This window comes from Antechinus flavipes, chromosome 3, assembly GCF_016432865.1.
Source record: "Antechinus flavipes isolate AdamAnt ecotype Samford, QLD, Australia chromosome 3, AdamAnt_v2, whole genome shotgun sequence".
Taxonomy (NCBI): Eukaryota; Metazoa; Chordata; class Mammalia; order Dasyuromorphia; family Dasyuridae; genus Antechinus; species Antechinus flavipes.
The window spans coordinates 238,683,253-238,703,242 of record NC_067400.1 but is presented as its reverse complement, the minus strand read 5'-3'; the positions used below and the strand labels follow the sequence as shown (position 1 = coordinate 238,703,242).

At 33.8% G+C, this 19,990-nt stretch overlaps 1 protein-coding gene across 2 annotated transcripts in view; it reads left to right on the top strand.

The window, feature by feature from the left end:
• TBC1D8 (TBC1 domain family member 8) overlaps positions 1-19,990 on the top strand; it is a 126,045-nt gene that overhangs the window by 85,183 nt on the left and 20,872 nt on the right. For both annotated transcript variants that reach the window (XM_051984741.1, XM_051984740.1), the window contains exons 6-7: positions 17,434-17,641; positions 19,208-19,402. In XM_051984741.1, the coding sequence (XP_051840701.1) occupies positions 17,434-17,641; positions 19,208-19,402 (403 nt within the window). The remainder of the gene's footprint in view (positions 1-17,433; positions 17,642-19,207; positions 19,403-19,990) is intronic.

Here is a 19,990-nt window from a genome sequence, read left to right as displayed (position 1 = left end):
AAAACTTTTGCTCATGGATGATAGTCAATTCTAGAATCTTAGGGCTTAGAGTTCACATGCAGAGAGTATTTGGTACTTCCATAATAGTGTCTCTGATTTTGAAATAGAGGACTTTTAAGCTTCCTGTTGATGATGAATGACATCAATTGTGAGTCTATAGCTGAAAAGAACTTAGCAAGACCAGGAAATATTGATACAGGCATACCTTGGAGTTATTGTAGGTTCACTTTGAGACTGCCAAAATAAAATTAATACCACAAAATGAGTCACATGAATTTGGGGGGGGGGTTTAGTGCATATAAAAATTATGTTTATGTCTGTTAAATGTTCAGTAGTATTATGTCTAAAAAAGCAATGTACATACCTTAATTTTAAAATATTTTATTGCTAAAAATTGCTAACTTATCTGAGTCTCTAGTAAGTCATTATTTTTGTTGGCAGAGGGTCTTGACTTGAGATTGATGGTTGCTGAAGATTATGGTAGCTATGGCAATTTCCTAAAATAAAACAGTGATGAAGTTTGAGTATTTATTGACTTTTGTTTTGAATTGAACATTTACAGGCCATTGTAGAGTTATTGATTAGTCTAATTTCAATATTGTTGTGTCTTAAAATAGGGAGACCTAGGCAGTGGAATAATCAGAACACATTCAATATTTATCTTTTAAGTTCATCATCTTAGATAAGCATGGTTCATGATATCCCCCAAATGATTACAAAGATCACAGATCATCATAACAGTAATAATAAAAATGAAATAGTTTGAAATATTATGAGAATTCCCAAAATGTGACAGAGAGACACAATTTGAGCAGATGCTTTTGGGGAAATGGTGCCAAAAGACTTGCTTGATGTAGGATGCCACAAATTTTTAACTTGTTTTTTAAAAACAGCACTATTTGTGAAGTACAGTAAAGCAAAAGCAAAATAAAACAAGGCATGTCTGTAATCCTGTGGCTATCATATCATCTCTCCTCTTTTACCATTGTCCTGTGAGACAGGAAAAGCCAATTATGCTCATAACAAGATAAGAGAAATAAGACAAAGAGTTATGACCTGGCTCCAAAAATTCATTTAATTAGTACTAGAAATGGGATAAGAATTCAGGAACTTTGATAACCAGCCCACTGCTCTTTCTACTTACTCATCAGGCCTAGGTTTTCCATTTTATCCTCATTTTAAAGGGAACTTGCTTAGGATACCATATAGTGTCTAAGACCAAATTTGAATTTATACCTTCCTGACTCTAGGCCCAGAGGTTTAGCTATTAAATCACATAGCTGCCCTATTTAAAAGTTTGCCAAAGGATTATTTGGGGATTTCTGTTAAGATAAATTTTAGTTTCCATCTTTAACAGTAGAAAGGAGTGCAACATCTCACAGATCCAAAACTCAACAGACATTTTCAATATAACTAAGAACCACGAGGTACATAGAGAAGACCTCTGAAAAGCCAAAAGATATATCACTGGTTTGCAAAAACATTGCTTTGTAACCAAGAATATCCTTTTTATACTTGATAAAATAATGTAACAGCTTACACATTTATGTAATAATTGAACTTTATGGTCAGATCTTATAAGAAATGGAAAAACCACAAACCACTTCTTTCACATTTCCTAACATTCAGTGACTAGTCAGTAAATCAGCAAGGATTTTTCAAGTGTTTGCTAAAGTTCCAGACTCTCCATATATACCAAGAAAGGTACAAATAGTCCTTGCCTTCAAAGAAGTCAGTCTGATGGAGGAGACAGTATGCAAACAGTTATATGCAAATGGATATACTGGAGATAATCTCCATTTTAAATGCTTTGAATCACAGAGCTGTAGGGAACTTTTTGCTGGTTTTATTTTTGGATAGAAATAGGAAGAAAATAGAAGAAAAGTCAAGACTATGATTTCTAGAAAACTTGAAGTAAAATGATTAGTTCTGAATGTCCAGAGAAAGTTTAGTACTTGTATATTGTACCAATTCTTATGCTTGACCTTCAAAGTTTAGGATATATAGATATACAGATGATTGGTAGTGATTGTTGCTGTTCATTCTCTAAGAGAACCAAAATGACATCACTATATCAGAGTCAAATTGCAGTGTGTCATGTCCAACTGTGACAGATCAGACTAATACATACTTGGAATGCACCTACCTCAGGTCAGGCACAAATAGTCCATGTACCAGTATGATCCTTAAAAGGCTGTTCAGACACTCTCCGGCTGCCAAATCCCACTGCTGTTTCAGTCCTGTGATAAGATGATCCTATAGCTTGGGCTGCCTGTGTGCAGGGTTATGATAGCTCCCTGTGTATCTGCACTTACTGCTTCATCACTTGCCTGTCATCACAAGACTTGGAGATAGGTAGAAATGGTAAAATGGTGAGGGTGATAGCTTTTGATTCGTGTGTAAATTGAATTTAAATGAGTCTAAATCCTTAGTTTCTCTTTTCCAGAGTCATCACTGTTCAGTGGCAGGACAGAGTCAAGGTGACTGGTCTACTGCTCAAAATGCAGTGGATGATCTTGTCTTTTGTATCTATCTAAGCTCTAAGTTCTCCATAGCTCCTGCTTCAGCTGCTTTCATGGCCATTGAACAAATTAGTCTCTTCTGCCCATTCCACCGGGGAAAGTCTTCACAACTATACAGATAAATGCTTAATAGAGGACTCTCCAGAAAAAAAAAAATATGATACACCTTTCAATTTAATCTGCATTATCAAAGTTTTCTCCAATGCCTTCTTAAGTCTAGATAATCAACAGAACAATAAATCAAATTGGATTTGTAGTCTTTACCAATTTTTTAAATTCCTTCTGGAAATTTAATTTTCAAACTATTAAAAATTGGTTCCAGTTCACCCAGAGAAGCAAGAAATAAGTACAGAGGGCAAAGATTGAAGAGTATAAATAGGCAGCAAGGATAGAAGTGTCACCTGAAAATTTGTATGAAATCTTGTATAAACGGCACATCTGACTTGATGACGGAAAAAAATGTATGCCGCTTAGGAAAAAAATTCTAGTTATTTTTCCCTAAGAGTGAAAAGATTACTACCTACCAAATATCTAATCTTATTTTTCATGTATCTACCAATCTACCAATATATGTGTATCTATCAATTGCATAAGTATATGGAGATGTAGGACAAAATTTGGTCCCTAGTGTTCTGCACTACACAAAGCCCCTTACTAAATACTTGTTCATTGGGGGATTGATTTTGTTCTTTGCTTTTTTCAAGGCAATCAGAATTAAAGGACTTGACCAGAGTCACACAGCTAATAAGTGTCTGATATGGAATTTGAACTAATGTCCTTCTGACTCTAGGGCTGTACCACCTGGCTTCCCCCTTGTTGTCTACTTTAAATAGTACTAGAATAGAAACGTTTCTCCATGTGTTCTGATATTTTAGTTCCTAGTATAGCATGGGTGCTCCAGAGGTATTGATTTCTGAGGCTGCTTAGGAGACATGAAGTGAATTTAATTTATCTTCTCTTGCTTACATCTTTAGCTGCTTTACTCAGTTCCATAAGCACACACTTGGGAATGTGGAAGGCTTAAGTTTATTCTGCTCAGCCCCTGGACTGCTGCGTGATGTGTGTGTGTGTGTGTGTGTGTGTGTGTGTGTGTGTGTTTCTACAAGCTGCTGACTAGAAACTTCATTCTTCCATTTCCTTAAAGCACTTTGGGGAGTAATAGAGGAAAGATGTTTTGTGCAAACACACATTTAAGAAATGAAATGTGCAGGGTGTTTTCTCTTAATACTTGGGCTTTGAGAGAAAGCCTTATAAATAGTATTTCTGCTTTTCTTCCAGATTATTAATGCCTAACAGGTTAAACTTTCTTAAGATTTAGATAAATATCTTTTAAAAATCATACTCTATAGCTTTTTACACACACGCCTTGCAGGCATACACATTTTAAGCTAACAAAACAACTGGAGAACTCTGGATCTTCTTAATGAGTTGAAATTGATAGCAGAATTAGTAAGCCTGCCTCTGTCTGTATAAACATCCTTAGTCCAAAAGGCCAGTAGAGGTTGTGTGAGGCATTCATTTTTTCATTATGCAAATGGAAAATATTTTCATGCTGAGGTAACTGAGACATATCCTGATTCTGCCTAGTCACAATGGCATATTCCTTCACCAGCTTATCTGGCATTCTCATGTTTGGAGAAGAGATTAGATTTTCAGCCAGTTTTTATCCTTTTCTCACAAAAGGAAGACTTTTCATGGGCTTTAATAATATATCTATGTGAGCAGCCTTCTTACCTAAAATGTTAAGCCCAGTGTTAGTTTTTAATCAGCTATATAAAACTGCTTCCTCAGCTTCTTATGGCTTAAGCCTTTCATTGTCTGTGGTATTAAGGTGTGGAGGAAATTTTTCTAATGATATTCCTCCCTTTCCTCCATAAAGTCCTACTCTGATCCTTCATTGTCTTATAGGGAAGACCCTGCGTTCTTGAAGGGTAGATGGATAGATTAAAAACTGTTGAAAGAGTACAAGAATGGCTTTAATAACAGCTTAAGCCTGTTTTCTAAGAACAAACCGGATAATTACAGAGAGATATCTTATCAGTAGGCCAGTTACTCGGTAATGAAACTTTACAGCCATATCAATTTATAAAAGAAAGAAAAATATAAAATGGCTATTAGTCCTGTGTAGATTCCTGATTCTGCAGTGACATTGAGTGATAGAATGTCAGAAAAGGAGTTGGAGGAGGGTTAGATAGCTTTTCTACTGTCTATAAAATTTGACTTTTGGCACTGTAAATGTAAGATACTTGTTTAGTGACCAATAGTAAATATACAGATTTCGGGGGAAAACATTGGGGTTCTTGCTATAAATGAAATCAAAAGAAAAAAGAAAAAATGGAAGATGAATGGAAAGATGGCTCACAGGAACTCCTTGGAGGAGGGTCAAAGAAAGGTATTGGTAAAATTAGTATTTTTCACATCTATAAAGGCAACAAAGCGAAACTAGATGGAGCAATAAATGTGCTGGTTGGGAAATTAGGAAGACTCATTTTCTTAAATTTAAATCTAGCCTGTCATTAGCTTTATGACCCTGGACAAATCACGTTACCCCGTATGCTTCAGTTTCCTCATTTATAAAATGAATTGAAGAAGGAGATGGCAAACCACTCAGATATCTTTGCCAAAAAAAACCCAAATGGAGTCATGTTGAGTCTGACCCAACTGAACAACAGCAACAACAACAAAATCCAACAACAAAGGTAATAAGAAATATTATTTAATGAGATATCAGCTTTATATATTAATAAGTACTTAATAAATGCTTTTTCACTTATCCATTCAGTCTGTTCATTACTTCTCTTATACTATAGTACTGATAATAAATATTTGCAAAAAAGCAACATGAAAATATTTGCAGATTATAAAACAAAATCAGTTAAGAAGGAGAAATTTTCTATGGAGAACTTGATATAGTTCTCTCTCTCTCTCCCCCCTTAAAAGGCATGATGCTCATTGTGACATCTACACCTTTCATTTCTCTTTCTGGCTTCTTAACTCTCCTTAGCATGCATTCATGATGGTAATTATGGAGGCCTTTTTCCAGGATTAAAGAAATGGCAGTGATCACCATGTGACTAACTTACTCTCAAGATGCTAGGGATAACCATCACATGGGAAAAATACATGTGTAATCTCACAACGATAGCTCCTGAGTCCCCAATGGCATGCTTCTTGTTTACATGAATTAATCAAAATGGCAATAATAATTCTTTAAAATGTGATATTTATTGAAAAGTCAAAAGAAAGAATTATCAGGACATGAATTTAATTATTATTTCATCTCATTAAGATGAAATTAAGATAATCAAAACATAATACTATCCATTAATTTGGGTCCCACCCATTACTAGGGTCCACAATGGGAAGAGAGAGAAATCTAGCAGTGAGGTAAATGAATAATGTGTCCAGGATACCTTATGACTCTGAAATGTACCTTTGGATATATATCATTTTTGGGGGTACATTTTACACCATATATCATCTTTATCTTTTAAAAGTTTCTCCCATTTGCCTATTAGCCAAAGCCTTTTTCTGCTCCTCTAAAGTCTATGAAGCACAATTTTGCCCTTTTTGCTAGCAGAACTCTTAAATCCAGTATCTTCAGAGCTTGCCAGGTTATTATTTTAGCTTGATGATGAAACACCACAATAATTTTTCAGTGAGAGGCAGATTCAGGGCACAGTGGATAAAGCAGCAGCCCTGGTTACCTGAGTTAAAATGCAGCCTCAAGACAGTTAATACTTACTAGCTGTGTGACCCTGGGCATCAATTGCCTTGCCAAAAAGAAATAATTAATTTTTTTTTTCAAAAAGAAACATTTCTCTTTAATTTTGAGATTCGCAAAGCTATTCAGGGCTTGCTTTGCTTTCTATAAATTTTGAAAGTATTTTCCCTTTTACGTCATAGATGGAAGGACAATATAGGCAGCAAGCCTTTGAAGGGTTTCATATCTATCGAGCTATGGATAGCACTAGAAAGCAAAGCAGTCTTTCCCCACCTAGTTCTTCATCCACCACATAGAATTTTGTTTTCACCAACTATCATTCAAGCTTGATGCTTTCTGGATCAGCTTCAGATCAGCTTTCCACATTAGCTGCAGATCCTGCTTGCCATGTGAGTTTTTTTGGCTCGTTGGCTTCTTGTTGACCTAAACGTCTTTTGATTTCTAATGTCTTGATTTCTGTATGCAGTTTCTCCATCTTCTCTCATTTCTCCCTTGTACCCATCTTCTTTTTTTGCGTATTGGCTCTCAGTCTTCTGTATTTCAAACTGTGGCCTCTTCCTTTATAATGTTACCCTTCTATAATTGAAGGTGAGAAACCCAAAATTTATATTTTGTGTCAGATATAACACAAATAATCATTATGCAACAATTCCATAATTTTTTAATGAATTCTCCAGCAATAAACTCCAAAGTCTAGAAAACAATTAAATTTAAATGAATAACTGTGGAACAATGTATGGTAACCATCTCTACTATATGTCAATACCTTTCCTTCTGAGAAATTGTTTTCTCTAAAATCCTTTCAGAATTTTTATCTAAAGAGTTACTTTTCTTTCAAATTCCCTCAGCACAGCTTCTTTCCTCTGTGAGTCAAATGAAATCATTTTTCTGCACTTTCAACAAATAGAATTTTCACAGGAAAAATGTTTAATACATCTCTCTTGAAGGAAGACATATCTTTTTAATTTCTCCATATCCCCTATGCCTAGTACCATGTCTTAGGCTTAATAAACATTTATGAAATTATTGAAATTATTTTAATTAAATCGCTGTTGGTGGATTGAAGGTCAGAAAACTAATGTTAAAGATAGGTTCTTAAAAGATTTTGTAGTAAAAAAGATGCCATTAGTATTGCAAAGCTTTGTTAATATGCAAAGGAGCAAAACCGCTAATGACCCCTAAATGTTCAGATCTCTTGTAATTTTGAATGTTGAGATATAGTTCTATGTCTCATCACAGATTGCTAAAAATCTTATACTATGAATGATTTCTTTAATAACCATATTTTTATAGCAAAATCTATCCTCTGCAATCATGACATTTGTTTTATGTGACTGAGTATACTTTTGATTGGCACTAGCACACTTTATATATAATTACATGTACTTAAGGTACCATACTTTTTAAAGCAAGAGAAAGCTACCGACCTACCTGGATGCCTCTTTAACTTAGGAGAAGCAGCTAAATACTGAAGAGGGAGGATATCAGGAAACATGGCGGGTGGTGGTGAGGTAGGATTATAGATATGGTTGTATGGCCTGAGAAGTAGTAATCCAAGAGAGAGGTAATGGGATCCTGAACTAAGGCAAAAGGGAAGGTGGAACCAAAAGGAGGGCAAGGAGGCAAAAGACATTGTGATAGTAGAATTGCTAGTACTTGGCAGCTGGCCAAGGAGGATGAATGGAGAATAACCAAAAGTAGCTAAGGTTATGAGCTTAGTCAGCTATTTTCTTAGCTTCCCACTAAGAAAATAGTGGATCATTAATAATCATAGAGATGCCAGAAGCATATGGAGAGTTAAGTGAATATGTTCTTCTAGATGTTGTTAGAAGCAATGTTGGGACATCAAGTGGAGTTTAGCATGTAGATGAGGATGATGACCTGGACCTCAGGATCACCAAAAGAAAATTTTCTGGAGGAAGTTGACAATAGAATTCATGGGAAGGATAACCAAGGGAGAATTTTAAAAGGGGAAAGAAAGGAGTACCAAAGACTGAGCTGTGAGGCTTAACATTGTAGAGATTAGAAAGAAAAGAAGCTGATAAAGGTTCTGGGACTAGGACTGCACTTTGGGGAAACAAAGAGAGCAAGGCCTTGGAAGAAAAAGCTTTAGCCTAAAAAAAATGCATTCATACAATACAAATGTGTATTAAATATGTGTATAGAACAAGGATTTTTACCTTGTTTTTTTGTTTTTTGTTTTTGTCATGGACTCTCTGAGTAGTCTAGTAAAGTGTATGGATTCCTTTGCCGAATGTTTTTAAATGCATAAAATAAATGTTACTAAGAAGTTACTAAGGAAATAACTCATGTTAAAGATATAGGGTGCTGGTCTTTTTTCTAAGTTCATGAAACACCTGATATTTATCCATAGATCCTTTAGGGTAACTTCCTGTTAAGAACCTTTGATGAAAAGAGAGCCCAAAATCTCTTTTAAAAGTTGGGTGGTTAAATAGAACTTAGATTAGAATAGAAATAGATCAAATAGTAATGAAAACTGAGTCAATAGATAAAGTAGCAGGTATGTGAACTAAACATTTTGAATATGCTACAGTTATGGAAAAAGAACTAATCATAAGGAGTGTATGTGTGTGTGTGTGAGAGAGAGAGACAGAGACAAAGAGAGAGAGAGAAAGAGAGACAGAGAAAACAAAGAGAGAGAGAAAGAAAGAGGGAGGGAGGGAAGGAGGAAGAGTGAGACAGAGAGAGAGAGAGAGAGAGAGAGAGAGAGAGAGAGAATATGTATGTTAAGGAGTGGGCAAATATGAATCCTCCCACTCTTCCTGTGCTTTAGTAATATTCATCTGTGATTCATCACACCCCCATATGTTCACCTCTGCCTCATCCATCTTCTAAGGGAAAAGTGACATCTTCCAGAAGGAAAAAGAAAAATATTTGGCTTGTAGAAATAGGTTTATAAGATACACAGTTTTAATAAATGTTGGAATGGTTTAGCACATACTTTGGTAATTAGGAAATGTTGACTAATACAAAATTTCTAAAACAATTTAATTTAGTTTAGCATTTTTTATTTCCTGCTCTCTCTTCCTCCCACCTCCCAATAATGATCTGCAGTGTTTAGGGTATTTTGCTCGTATGTGTGTGTATGTGTGTGTATAGATATACAGATAGATAGATAATCCTTTGGGGAAAGCAGTATAAAACAGTGAAAAAAGAATTGGATTTGAAATCAGAAGAATGGATTCAAATGTCAGGTCTACTTACTACCTATATGACCTCAAGCTACTTATTCTTGTCTTTGAATACCATTTTCCTTATCTGTAAAATTAAACAATTGGACTAGACCTGTAAGGTCTTTCCAGCTGTAAATATATGATTCTGTGAATTTTGTTCTCCCCATATCCAGTATTGAAGGGATAATCTTAGACAACTTTCAAAGTTCTTTTGTGACCTCTTTAAGGTCACTAGATATCATTTAGTAAACTGTGACTTTTAGTTGTGCTATAACTAAAACTTGTATATAGCTTCTACATGTATCTAGATTACTTTCTCTAAGTAATTATTCTCTAGGTCCATAGTTTCCATTGTTTTGGGGGGGTTTTGTGTGTGTTTGTGGTTAAAAATTCCATGAAAATAGACTGTGGTTATTGGCTTTTTGAGCCTTCTTTTCTATTCTCATATATTCCTATCCAGGGATTAAGGAAATTTTTAAAAAATAAGATAAAAGGGTTTTATGACTTCTGAGAGAGTTGGCTTCCAAATATTTGCCAATTTTCACAATAAGTTCAAGTTAGATGTTATAGTGAGTATTAATATTTTAAGATAAAGAATTTGAGCTCTAAAAAGTAGAACGATTCCAGGGCAAGTTTCTATTTAGCAAGAGATAAGCTATAATCAACTTTGTGGTAGTGCTAAGTTTTTTTTGTTTTTTTGTTTTTTTTTTTAAGCAGTCAATATTTCCTAGTTTTTACTTTTGCATATAAAAAATTTCTATGGATTTTTTTTTCACAGATACCAAAGTGAAATGAATTTCAGGCTCTTTGTTAGCCATCAGTTCTTTCTTTCCTTTTTAAATACTACCTTTGGTTATCTAGAACCAGAAAACACTTTAAATCTAGATCGTTGAGTGAGAAAAAAATTTTTAGACCAGCAGCTTTCAAACTTTTTGGTTGTAGGATATCTTTATATTCCTAAAAGTTATTGAAAACTGTACTATCAAAAATGATTGAAAATACCAAAGATCTTTTGTTTATGTAAATTATAGCTATCAATATTTAGCATATTTTAAAAATTAAAATTGAGGAGAGTATTCTGGGAAGCTGATGGAGTAGGTCAGAAAATGCCACGTTCTTTATATTTTCCCCACAAACAAAACAAAATTATGCTTCAAGACAAACATAGACTGGTGAAAAACAAACAAAAAAAAAAGACTTGGGGCAGAACAGAGGTCTTCCAGGAACAAAAACAGAAGACTAGGAGAAAGACTCCCAAGACCAGGGTGGAACCTGTGTGAAGTATATACATCTCCAAAATAACCCAAAATTCCCCAAAATAACCTGGGGCCAACTGAGTTAGGAGGTAGTCTCCGCCCAAAATACAGGAACTGTCAACTTGGGGACAGCTTGGGGAGTCAGGAGTCTGAGTCCAGGAAGACTAAGGGAACCCTGGCTGATTAGGAACATCAGGCCCACCTGTGTGCTGAGACATGGCCCTGGCCGAGAAGGAATCAGCACACCTGGTAATCTCAAAAGGAATGGGACAGGGTTGCTGTTGGCTGAAGGCACTTGCAGGAGGGTAAAGCCTTTGGTTTGAGATTCCAGGTCAGAGAGGAGAACTGAAATAAAGCTAGAGGAACTGTCTACCCACTCCGTGATTACAGGTGCTTACACTAATAAGTTCTCTCTTTTTAAAAAAAGGTTCAGGCAAAAGAGGAAGGAACATAAAAACTTACTGTGGGAATATGGAAGAAGAAAGTGAAAAGTGAAATTTTAAAAAGCCTCTCCTACCCCAAAAGTAATGTTAAATGGCTATGTGCCCAGAAAGAATTTATAGAAAAACTCAAAAACGACTGAAGATAAAATGAGAAAAAAATTCCAAAAACCCCAAGAAGATTATGAGGGAAAAAAAGTTAACCAACTAGAAAAGGAGATACAGTTCTAAAGAAAAAAATAATTCTTTGAAAATTAGAATTCAGGAAGGGAAAGTCAGTGAAGATAAGTGACCAAGAAATAACAGAACAAAATACATTGAATGAAAAAATGGAATAGAATGTGAAACTTCTTATAAGAACAATAACAAATCTGGAGAACAAAAGAAGAAGAGAAACCGTGAGAATAATTGGACTACCTGAAAGATATGACCAGTAAAAGGACCTTGATGTAATAATGCAATAAATAATCAAATTGTCCTGAGTGATAGAACAAGAGGGGAAAGTAGGAACAGAAAAAATTCACTGATTACCACCTCAGAGATTTTGCAAGGAAAACACATAGGAATATTATTGCAAAAATTCACAACCCTCAGATCAAAGAGAAAGTTTTACAAGAAACAAAAAACGCAATTCAAATATGCTGGAACTACAATTAGAAATGTATAGGATTTATCAGCAGCTACAAAAGACCACAGGATGTTATATATCATCAATCAAAAGAATTAGGCCTGCAACTAAAAAGATCGCAAAACTGAACAAAATATTGAATGAGAAAAAAATGGACATTTAGCAAACTCACAAATTTTCAGGATTTTGTCTCAACCAAACCTGACCTTAATAGAAAATTTAACATATAAGAGTCGACATCAAAGACTAATTTCAAGGGATTTAACAAAGACAAACTGTTTATGGTTTATATGTAGAAATGTAAACAGTATGTCTAAGATTGACATCTGTAATGGAGTAATTGAAAAGGAAGATGGGGTTGAGCTATGACCTAACTTTAAAAAGCAAAACTGTCTAGGAAAAAATAAAAATAGTAGTTATACTATATGAATGAGGTGAAGACATCATGATACAAAGGCATTAGATGGAGGAGTAGGGCTGGTAGTTCTGAAAACCCACTCAAATCGAGAATTGGTTAAATAAGGAACAGTCAATTGATTAATCAGTCAATACACACACAGCATGAAGGGGGCATAGTACCCTCCAAAATCTATTAAAAATAAGGGGGAAGGGAATAGAATAAGATGGGGTATAAAAGGATGTGTAGATTAATGTGAATGGGATAAATGGGTAAGGAAAGAATGGGGAAGAGAAGAAGATAAGGGAGGAATCCAAATAGTAAGGCAAATCAAGAAATAGAACTAACGTAGAAGAATTAGGAGGGAATAAGAATATACACACAAACACAATTACCAGGATCAGGAGTAAAACATATTAGAAAAAAATATAGGGCTAGTAATCATTGATCTCAAAGTCAAATTTAAAGATTCAATCAAGAGAGAAATCTACATTATATTTCAGCCATGTTAATATTATCTTAGATGCATAGCTAAATATTTGTATATATACATGTGTGTATTTGTGTGTGTGTATATGGGTATAAGTATGTGTATATAAAGATGTGTTATATGGGTATATGTATGAGTGTGTTTTATATTGTTTTGTTTGGGATGAATGATCTAAGGGTAATCTGGCCAAGCAAACAGTATCTCAATATTATTATGAAAATGGTTTTGACCTTATTGACCTATTGAAAAGGTCTCAGGAACCTTCCCCACACACACATCATTCTATCCCAGAATTCTTAGACCACACTTTGGGAACTGCTTTCTTAGAATAGAACATATGAATCAGATATATCACATATTTAAGTCTTGTGCCTTATTTTGGAATGAGAATGGATTTTTGCCCTCTGAGGACTTGCTTAGCCAAATTTGGAGAGGTTGTTCACTAAAGATCTGGGTACAAAGTGATAAATTTTTTTTTCTAACTACACCAATTTGCATAGGCCATTGATCAAGGTATTTTTACTAATGGCTAGACACAAAAAGAACAAGTTAAATTTAACTTTCCATCCTGTCCTATAATTTTCGGTTTAAAACTGAGATTAAAGAATACTCTAATTTACTGTGTATGTAGTTTAAATAGCTGATCTTTTAAAAATTAATAAATTTTTAATTTTAATATTTCAATTTAAATTTTAAAAAAATTTTACATTGCCATATTTTGCAACATTGTAGATAAGGGCAAGGCTGTCACAATTATACTTTTGTTTTTATATTACCTGTGTTTCTAATTATTTCTTTTTCTTCACTCCCTCTCAGAGAACCATTCCTTACAATAAAGAAAGCTTGGCAAAACTAACCAACAAGTAAAAAATATCTCACACGTGTAGTGTTTTACTTTCGTAGCTGCTCACCTTTGCAAAGAAGTAAGAGAAGTGTCCTACCCTATCTCCTTTATATCTTGGCCATTATAAACAGCATTCAGTTTTGATTAAAAAGAATAACCTTTAAAAAAAAAAACTTACTACGTTTATGGCCTTTTTTTAACTGAGAGAAACTTAAAAAAAAATTTTCTCATAGTATCTAGAATTCTGTTTTCCTACTTCTTGACTGCAGACTCTGATAGAGGCTGTGTAGATATTAAAGAGGATTCACAAATCTATATGTTCACTGATACTTTAAATTATTAATACCTTAAAATTAGAATACCTTAAAAATTAGAATTGGGCAAGTGGAAGCTAATGACCTCACGGGACATCAAGAAACAGTAAAGCAAAGTCAAAAGAATGAAAAAGTGGAAAAATGTAAAATTTCATAGGAAAAACAACTGACCTAGAAAATAGATTGAAAAGTGATAATTTTAAAATTATTTAAAGCCATGATCAGAAAGAGCATAGAAATCTGATTTCAAGAAATTATCAAGTAAAACCACCCCAAATATCCTAGAACCACAGGGTAAGATAGAAATGGAGAGGACTGATTGATTGCCACTTGAGAGAATTCCCCAAATGAAAATTCCCTGCAATATTATAGCCAAGTTCCAGAGCTCTGGTAAAAGAGAAAATACTTCAAGCAGCCAGAAATTATTCATATATTATGGAGCTATAATCAAGATTGTAGAAGATCTAGTAGCTACTACATTAAAGGAATTGAAGTCCTAGAATATGATATCCTGTCATACCACAAAAAGAGTGGAAATGCAACCAAGAATAACCTATGCAGCAAAATTGAGCATAAAAAAATCCATCAAAAAGAGAAAATGAACACATAATGAAATAGAAAACTTTCAAACACTCCTGATGAAAAGACCAGTGATGAATAGAAAATTTGACTTTCAAATACAAGAATCAAGAGATATGTTTATATACTTTTTTATGTTAAAAAGTAAACATGAAAGAGAAATCAAAACAGACTCAATAAAGTTAAACTTTTCCTTTCTCTATGAGAAGATGATATATGTATCGTTTAAGAACTTTATCATTATTAGGAAAGTTAGAAAAGTTTATCATAGATGGCACAAGAGTTATGTTTTTTAAAAAATGGGTAAATGATGAAAAGGGATGCCAGGGAATAAAGGGGAAGGGAAAGGAAGAATGAGGAACAGAAAGATAGAGATAGAAATATTCCTCTAAATATAATACTTCATGGAATTTTCACTTTGAGATTTTTTTCAGGTGGTAATCAAGATTTTGAAGGGGAGAATATTGAAAATTATCTTTGCATGTATATTGAAAAATAAGCTATTATTATTAATGATATCATAATTTCATTAAGGAAAATGATATCAATGAGATAACATTCCAGAATTTGTGGAAGCAGCCAAAGCAATACTTAGGGAATTTTTTTTTTATTTGTAAATGCATATATCAATGAAAGAAAGAGCAGATCAAAAATCCCCAATTAAACAACAAAATGGAAATTCTCAAAATCAAAAGAAAGATTAATATAATTAGAAGTGAACAAATTTTTAAAATAAAACTAAGCACTGGTTTTATGAATAAATTAGTGGATAAACTTGATTAATGAAGAAGAAAAAAAACAAATAGTATCAAAAATGAAAACAACTCCATTAAATTAATTTACTTATTCAATACTACAGCAAACTACTGAAGAATTATTTTATAGAGCTAGAAAAAAATAGTAACTAAGTTAATCTGGGAGAACGTAAAGAATGAAGAATCAATGAAAAAAAAAAAATGTTAAAGAAAGTAGCCTAGCAACTCCAGATTTCAAAAGTGGTAATGATGAAAACAACTTGGTTAACTAAGAAATAGAGTGGTGGATCAGTGGATAGATTAGAAATAATGTTGTGGATCAGTGGATAGATTATGTACCTGGTACATAGTGGTAAATGACCACAATAATCTAGTGTTTGATGTTTGAAAAGTCCAAAGATTCAAGTATGGGGGATAAGAATTCAATGTTCAATAAAAATTGCTGGTACAACTGGAAAGTAGTTTGACAGAAACTAGGTGAACATCTCACTGTATATCAAGATAAGGTCAAAATGAAGAAATGATTTAGACAAAAAGGGTATCACAAGTCAATTAGATTCCCCAATTGATAAATGGTCAAAGGATATGAATAGACAATTTTCAGATGAAGAAAATAAAACCATCCATAATCATATGAAAAAATACTCAATCACTATTGATTAGAGAAATGAAAATTAAAACAACTCATGTATCATCTCTCACCTATCAGATTGGCTAAGATGGCAGAAAAGGATAATGGTAAATGTTGGAGGAGGTGTGGGAAAACTGGGATACTAAGCATTTTTGGTGGAATTGTGAATTGATCCAGCCATTCTCAAGAGCAATTTAGAACTATGTTCAAAGGGTTATAAAACTGGGCATACCTTTTGATCTAGCAGTGTTTGTTCTGAGCCTATATCTCAAATATCATAAAAGAAGGGAAAGGAACCACACGTGCAAAAGCATTTGTAGCAGCTCTGTTTGTGGTGACAAAGAATTGGAAAATGGATGAATGGCTGAATAAGAACTGATTTCAGAAAAACCTGGAAAGATTTACACAAAGAATGCTGAGTGAAGTGAGCAAAATCAAGAAAACACTGTATTTCGTTACAACAAGATTGTGTGATCAGCTATGATGGATTTAGCTCTTCTCAGGAATACAGTGATCCAAGACAATTAGAATAGGCTTTGACTTACATGAATTGATGCTGAATGAAATGAGCAGAACCAGGAGATCATTATATACTTCAACAACGATACTGTATGAAGATGTATTTTGATGAAAATGGATTTCTTCGACAAGGAGATCTAATTCAGTTCCAATTGATCAATGATGGACAGAATCAGCTACACCCAAAGAAAGAACATTGGGATATGAGTGTGAACTGTTTGCATTTTTGTTTTTCTTCCCAGGTTATTTTTACCTTCTGAATCCAATTCTTCCTGTGCAACAAGAGAACTGTACAGTTCTGCACACATATGTTATATCTTGGATATACTATAATGTTGTAAAAAAATTTTTACAGTTCTGTCAATAAAAAGTTATTAAAAAAAAAAGAATAGGCTTTGGTTGGAAACTACCATCTGCATCCAGAGAAAGAACTATGGAGACTAAATGCAGATTGAAGCATATTGATTTTCACCTTGTTTTGTTTTCTTTCTTGAGGTGTTTTCTTTTTGTTATTATTTTTTTCGCAATACAACTTTTTTGAAAGTATGTTTAAAATGATTATATATATATATATAATCTATATCAGATTGCTTACCATCTTAGGGATGGAGGAAGTAAAAGAGGAAGGGAGAAAAAAAATTGGAACTCAAAGTCTTTTAAAAAAATTAATGTTGAAAACTATTGTTACATGAAATTGAAAAATAATATACTATTAAAATAAAATTTAAAGGGGCAGCTAGGTATACATATACATATGCAGATGAGAGGAAGACAATTTTTTATCTTTTAAAATTTAAAAAAAAATTTAAATGATTCTTAAAGTTTTTATTTACATATAAATGGGAATTTAATATTTTTAAAGAATGCTTACTTTGATCAGAGATCAGTTTTGAAACTTTTACTTCATTAAACAAAATTTCAATGTAGGGAAACATACAAAATAATTCTTAACAAGATCATCTTACAAATTGGGTATTTATAATTTGATGTGTTTAATTCAAAGTCCACATGGTTTATTTATTTTAACTTTGAAATACCAGTTCTAGAAGGATAATTTTTTAAAAATTAGTAAATGTCCCTTTCCCATCTAACTTCTGTCTCTCTCTCTCTTTCTGCTTTTCTCTTTTCCTCCCTTACAAGGGATCTGGAAGCCAGAGCACAAAATGAGTTCTTTAGAGCCTTCTTCAGATTGCCAAGAAAGGAGAAGCTACATGAAGTTGTAGATTGTTCTCTTTGGACACCATTTAGTCGCTGTCATACAGTGGGACGGATGTTTGCATCTGATAGCTATGTCTGTTTTGCCAGCAAAGAAGATGGCTGTTGCAATGTCGTCCTTCCACTTAGAGAGGTAGAATCTCTCTCTGAATCTCTATGTTTGTGAGTCCTTTTTGCACATCTTTGCCACTTCATCCCATAGCTGAAGCTATGCAAGGGGAATTATACACAGAGAAGAAGCAGCTTCTTCCATCCAGGTCAGAGATGAGTTTCTAGATGTGTAGACCTTTTCCTTACATGTGCAGCAGGAATCAAAATATTGGGTGTTTTTTTTTTGTTTGTTTGTTTTTTTCCTGTTTTTCCCACTCTTTTCTCTTGCGAACTAAAAATTTTGAAAAGAAATGACTTGTAAAAGTAGCTTACTGTGACTTCTGCTTTATTGATGAGGCTGTAAAAAATTCACACTGGCAAATAAAATTTTTCTAAGAACAGTAAGTGAAGGAAGAAAAAAAAATAACTAATTTTCTTCTTTGCAGTTCCCCTCATCAACCCTTCTCCATAATCCCTAAAAAAAGCCCAACCATTTTTGTTTAAAAAATTAAAAAAAAAATTGTAAGCAGGGTAAACTTTATGTTCTCTTGATAGTTCATTCAAAAATAAAAAATAATTCCTTGAAATAGTAAAAGATATATAAGTGAATTAAGAATAGCCATATTTAAATTTAAAACTAATATTTCTAGAGGAAAAAACAAAGATATGAGAATTTTAAAACTTAGATTTATTTCCAGATCTAAAGCAGCTTGTCACCTCAGGCAAGTTAATTAATCCCTGTCTCAGTTTTCCTATTTATAAATTGAAGGTGATACCTATTGTTCAGGTAGCAAATGCAAGATCAGAGGAAGGAGAAAGTAAACTTAAAATATGACCTAGCAACAATGAAAACAGAGACTAACACATCAGGGACATCTCATCAAGACCAGATGTTTCCTGAGTGATGATGTGTAAGAATATGGAAGATAGATATGTATGTGTGTATGAGAAAGCAAATGAGCTTTTCTAAAAATAGTGCTAAACATGTGATAATAATGATGTGGTGATAATTGTTTCTTATTCATAGCAACAGTGAGAACATTCAAAATAATCAGAGATTAAGATCTGGCTCAGAAGCATCAAAAAACAGTGAATAGAGAACTGCTGAATGACCCAAGTTCATGTTTTGCCTCTGATTCATATTGGCTCAGTACCAGGCTATCATCTAAATTCTCAGTGCCTTAGGCAACTCTAAGACTATATAATTTGCAGAACAGCGGTTGATCTGCATTGGTGGAGGAATTTTTCTTTCTGGGAGTACCCTATACTAATTAAATCACAAGTCTGAACAAGGTGGGGGAAAAATACATTAAAAAAGGATTTGGCTAGTCAGCACTTGGATATCATCTTGCAGTCTCCAAGGAATTATTTAAATTCACCTCAGTTTTTGGTTGGGCTTTTTCTATCCATCTTATTAAATTAATATGGATTCTGGTTTTGATTTGGCATGTACTAATGAAAAGACTAGCATCTGGAGACAGGAAGACAGGAAAATTCTTTATACTCAGATACTGCTTGCAGTTACTTTTTTGTTCAAGTTTTTCTGAATGTTCAATGAAACTACTTTCTCTCCCCTCATATTTTAGCATGTAACAATTTTTTTTAACAGGTAGTGAGCATAGAGAAAATGGAAGATACCAGTCTCCTTCCTAATCCCATCATCATCAGTATAAGGAGCAAGATGGCTTTTCAGTTCATTGAACTCAAGGATAGGGAGAGCTTGGTGGAAAACTTGCTCAGGAGATTGAAACTGGTTCATGCTAACAGTCCAGTGCATTATGACACCTTGAAAAATGAAGCTGAGGTATGATGTTTTAAATTTATATAAATATATATCTATATGTCATATAGGTGCATATTTATGAGGCTCGAATTATTTAAGCTCAAATATATATGCATGTATACTTTATATATATGTGTAATGTTCTGGTTAGCTTTCTGGAGGTCTTGGGACCAGCCTTTGTTTCAGCAGTATAATCACCATGAGAATAGTCAAAGATGAAGTCCCTGTCTGTCTCCTTCGCCTGGGACCAGGCTAGCTTTCTGGAGGCCCTCTGGAATGGGTCTTGGTTTCAGTGCAGGAGGCAGGAGAGTCACCTGGAGGGTCTCTATCTTGAAGTCTCTGTCTGGTTGAGTCTATTACAGTATACTGAGTATAAACCAATCATCATATCACTAGGGAACCATTATTTGCTGTAAGAGTAAATCAATCATACTGAACTAGAGAATTCACATGCTAAATTAGAGAACCATTGTCTTATCAATTCCACTGAGTTAACACCTTGTAGGATTAAATCAATCATACTGAGTTCCTGCCCTTTACACATATGTGTGTGTGTGTGTATTATGCACTCAGAAATTCAGTTATTAAACCTCTCCCAAGTGTTTTTAA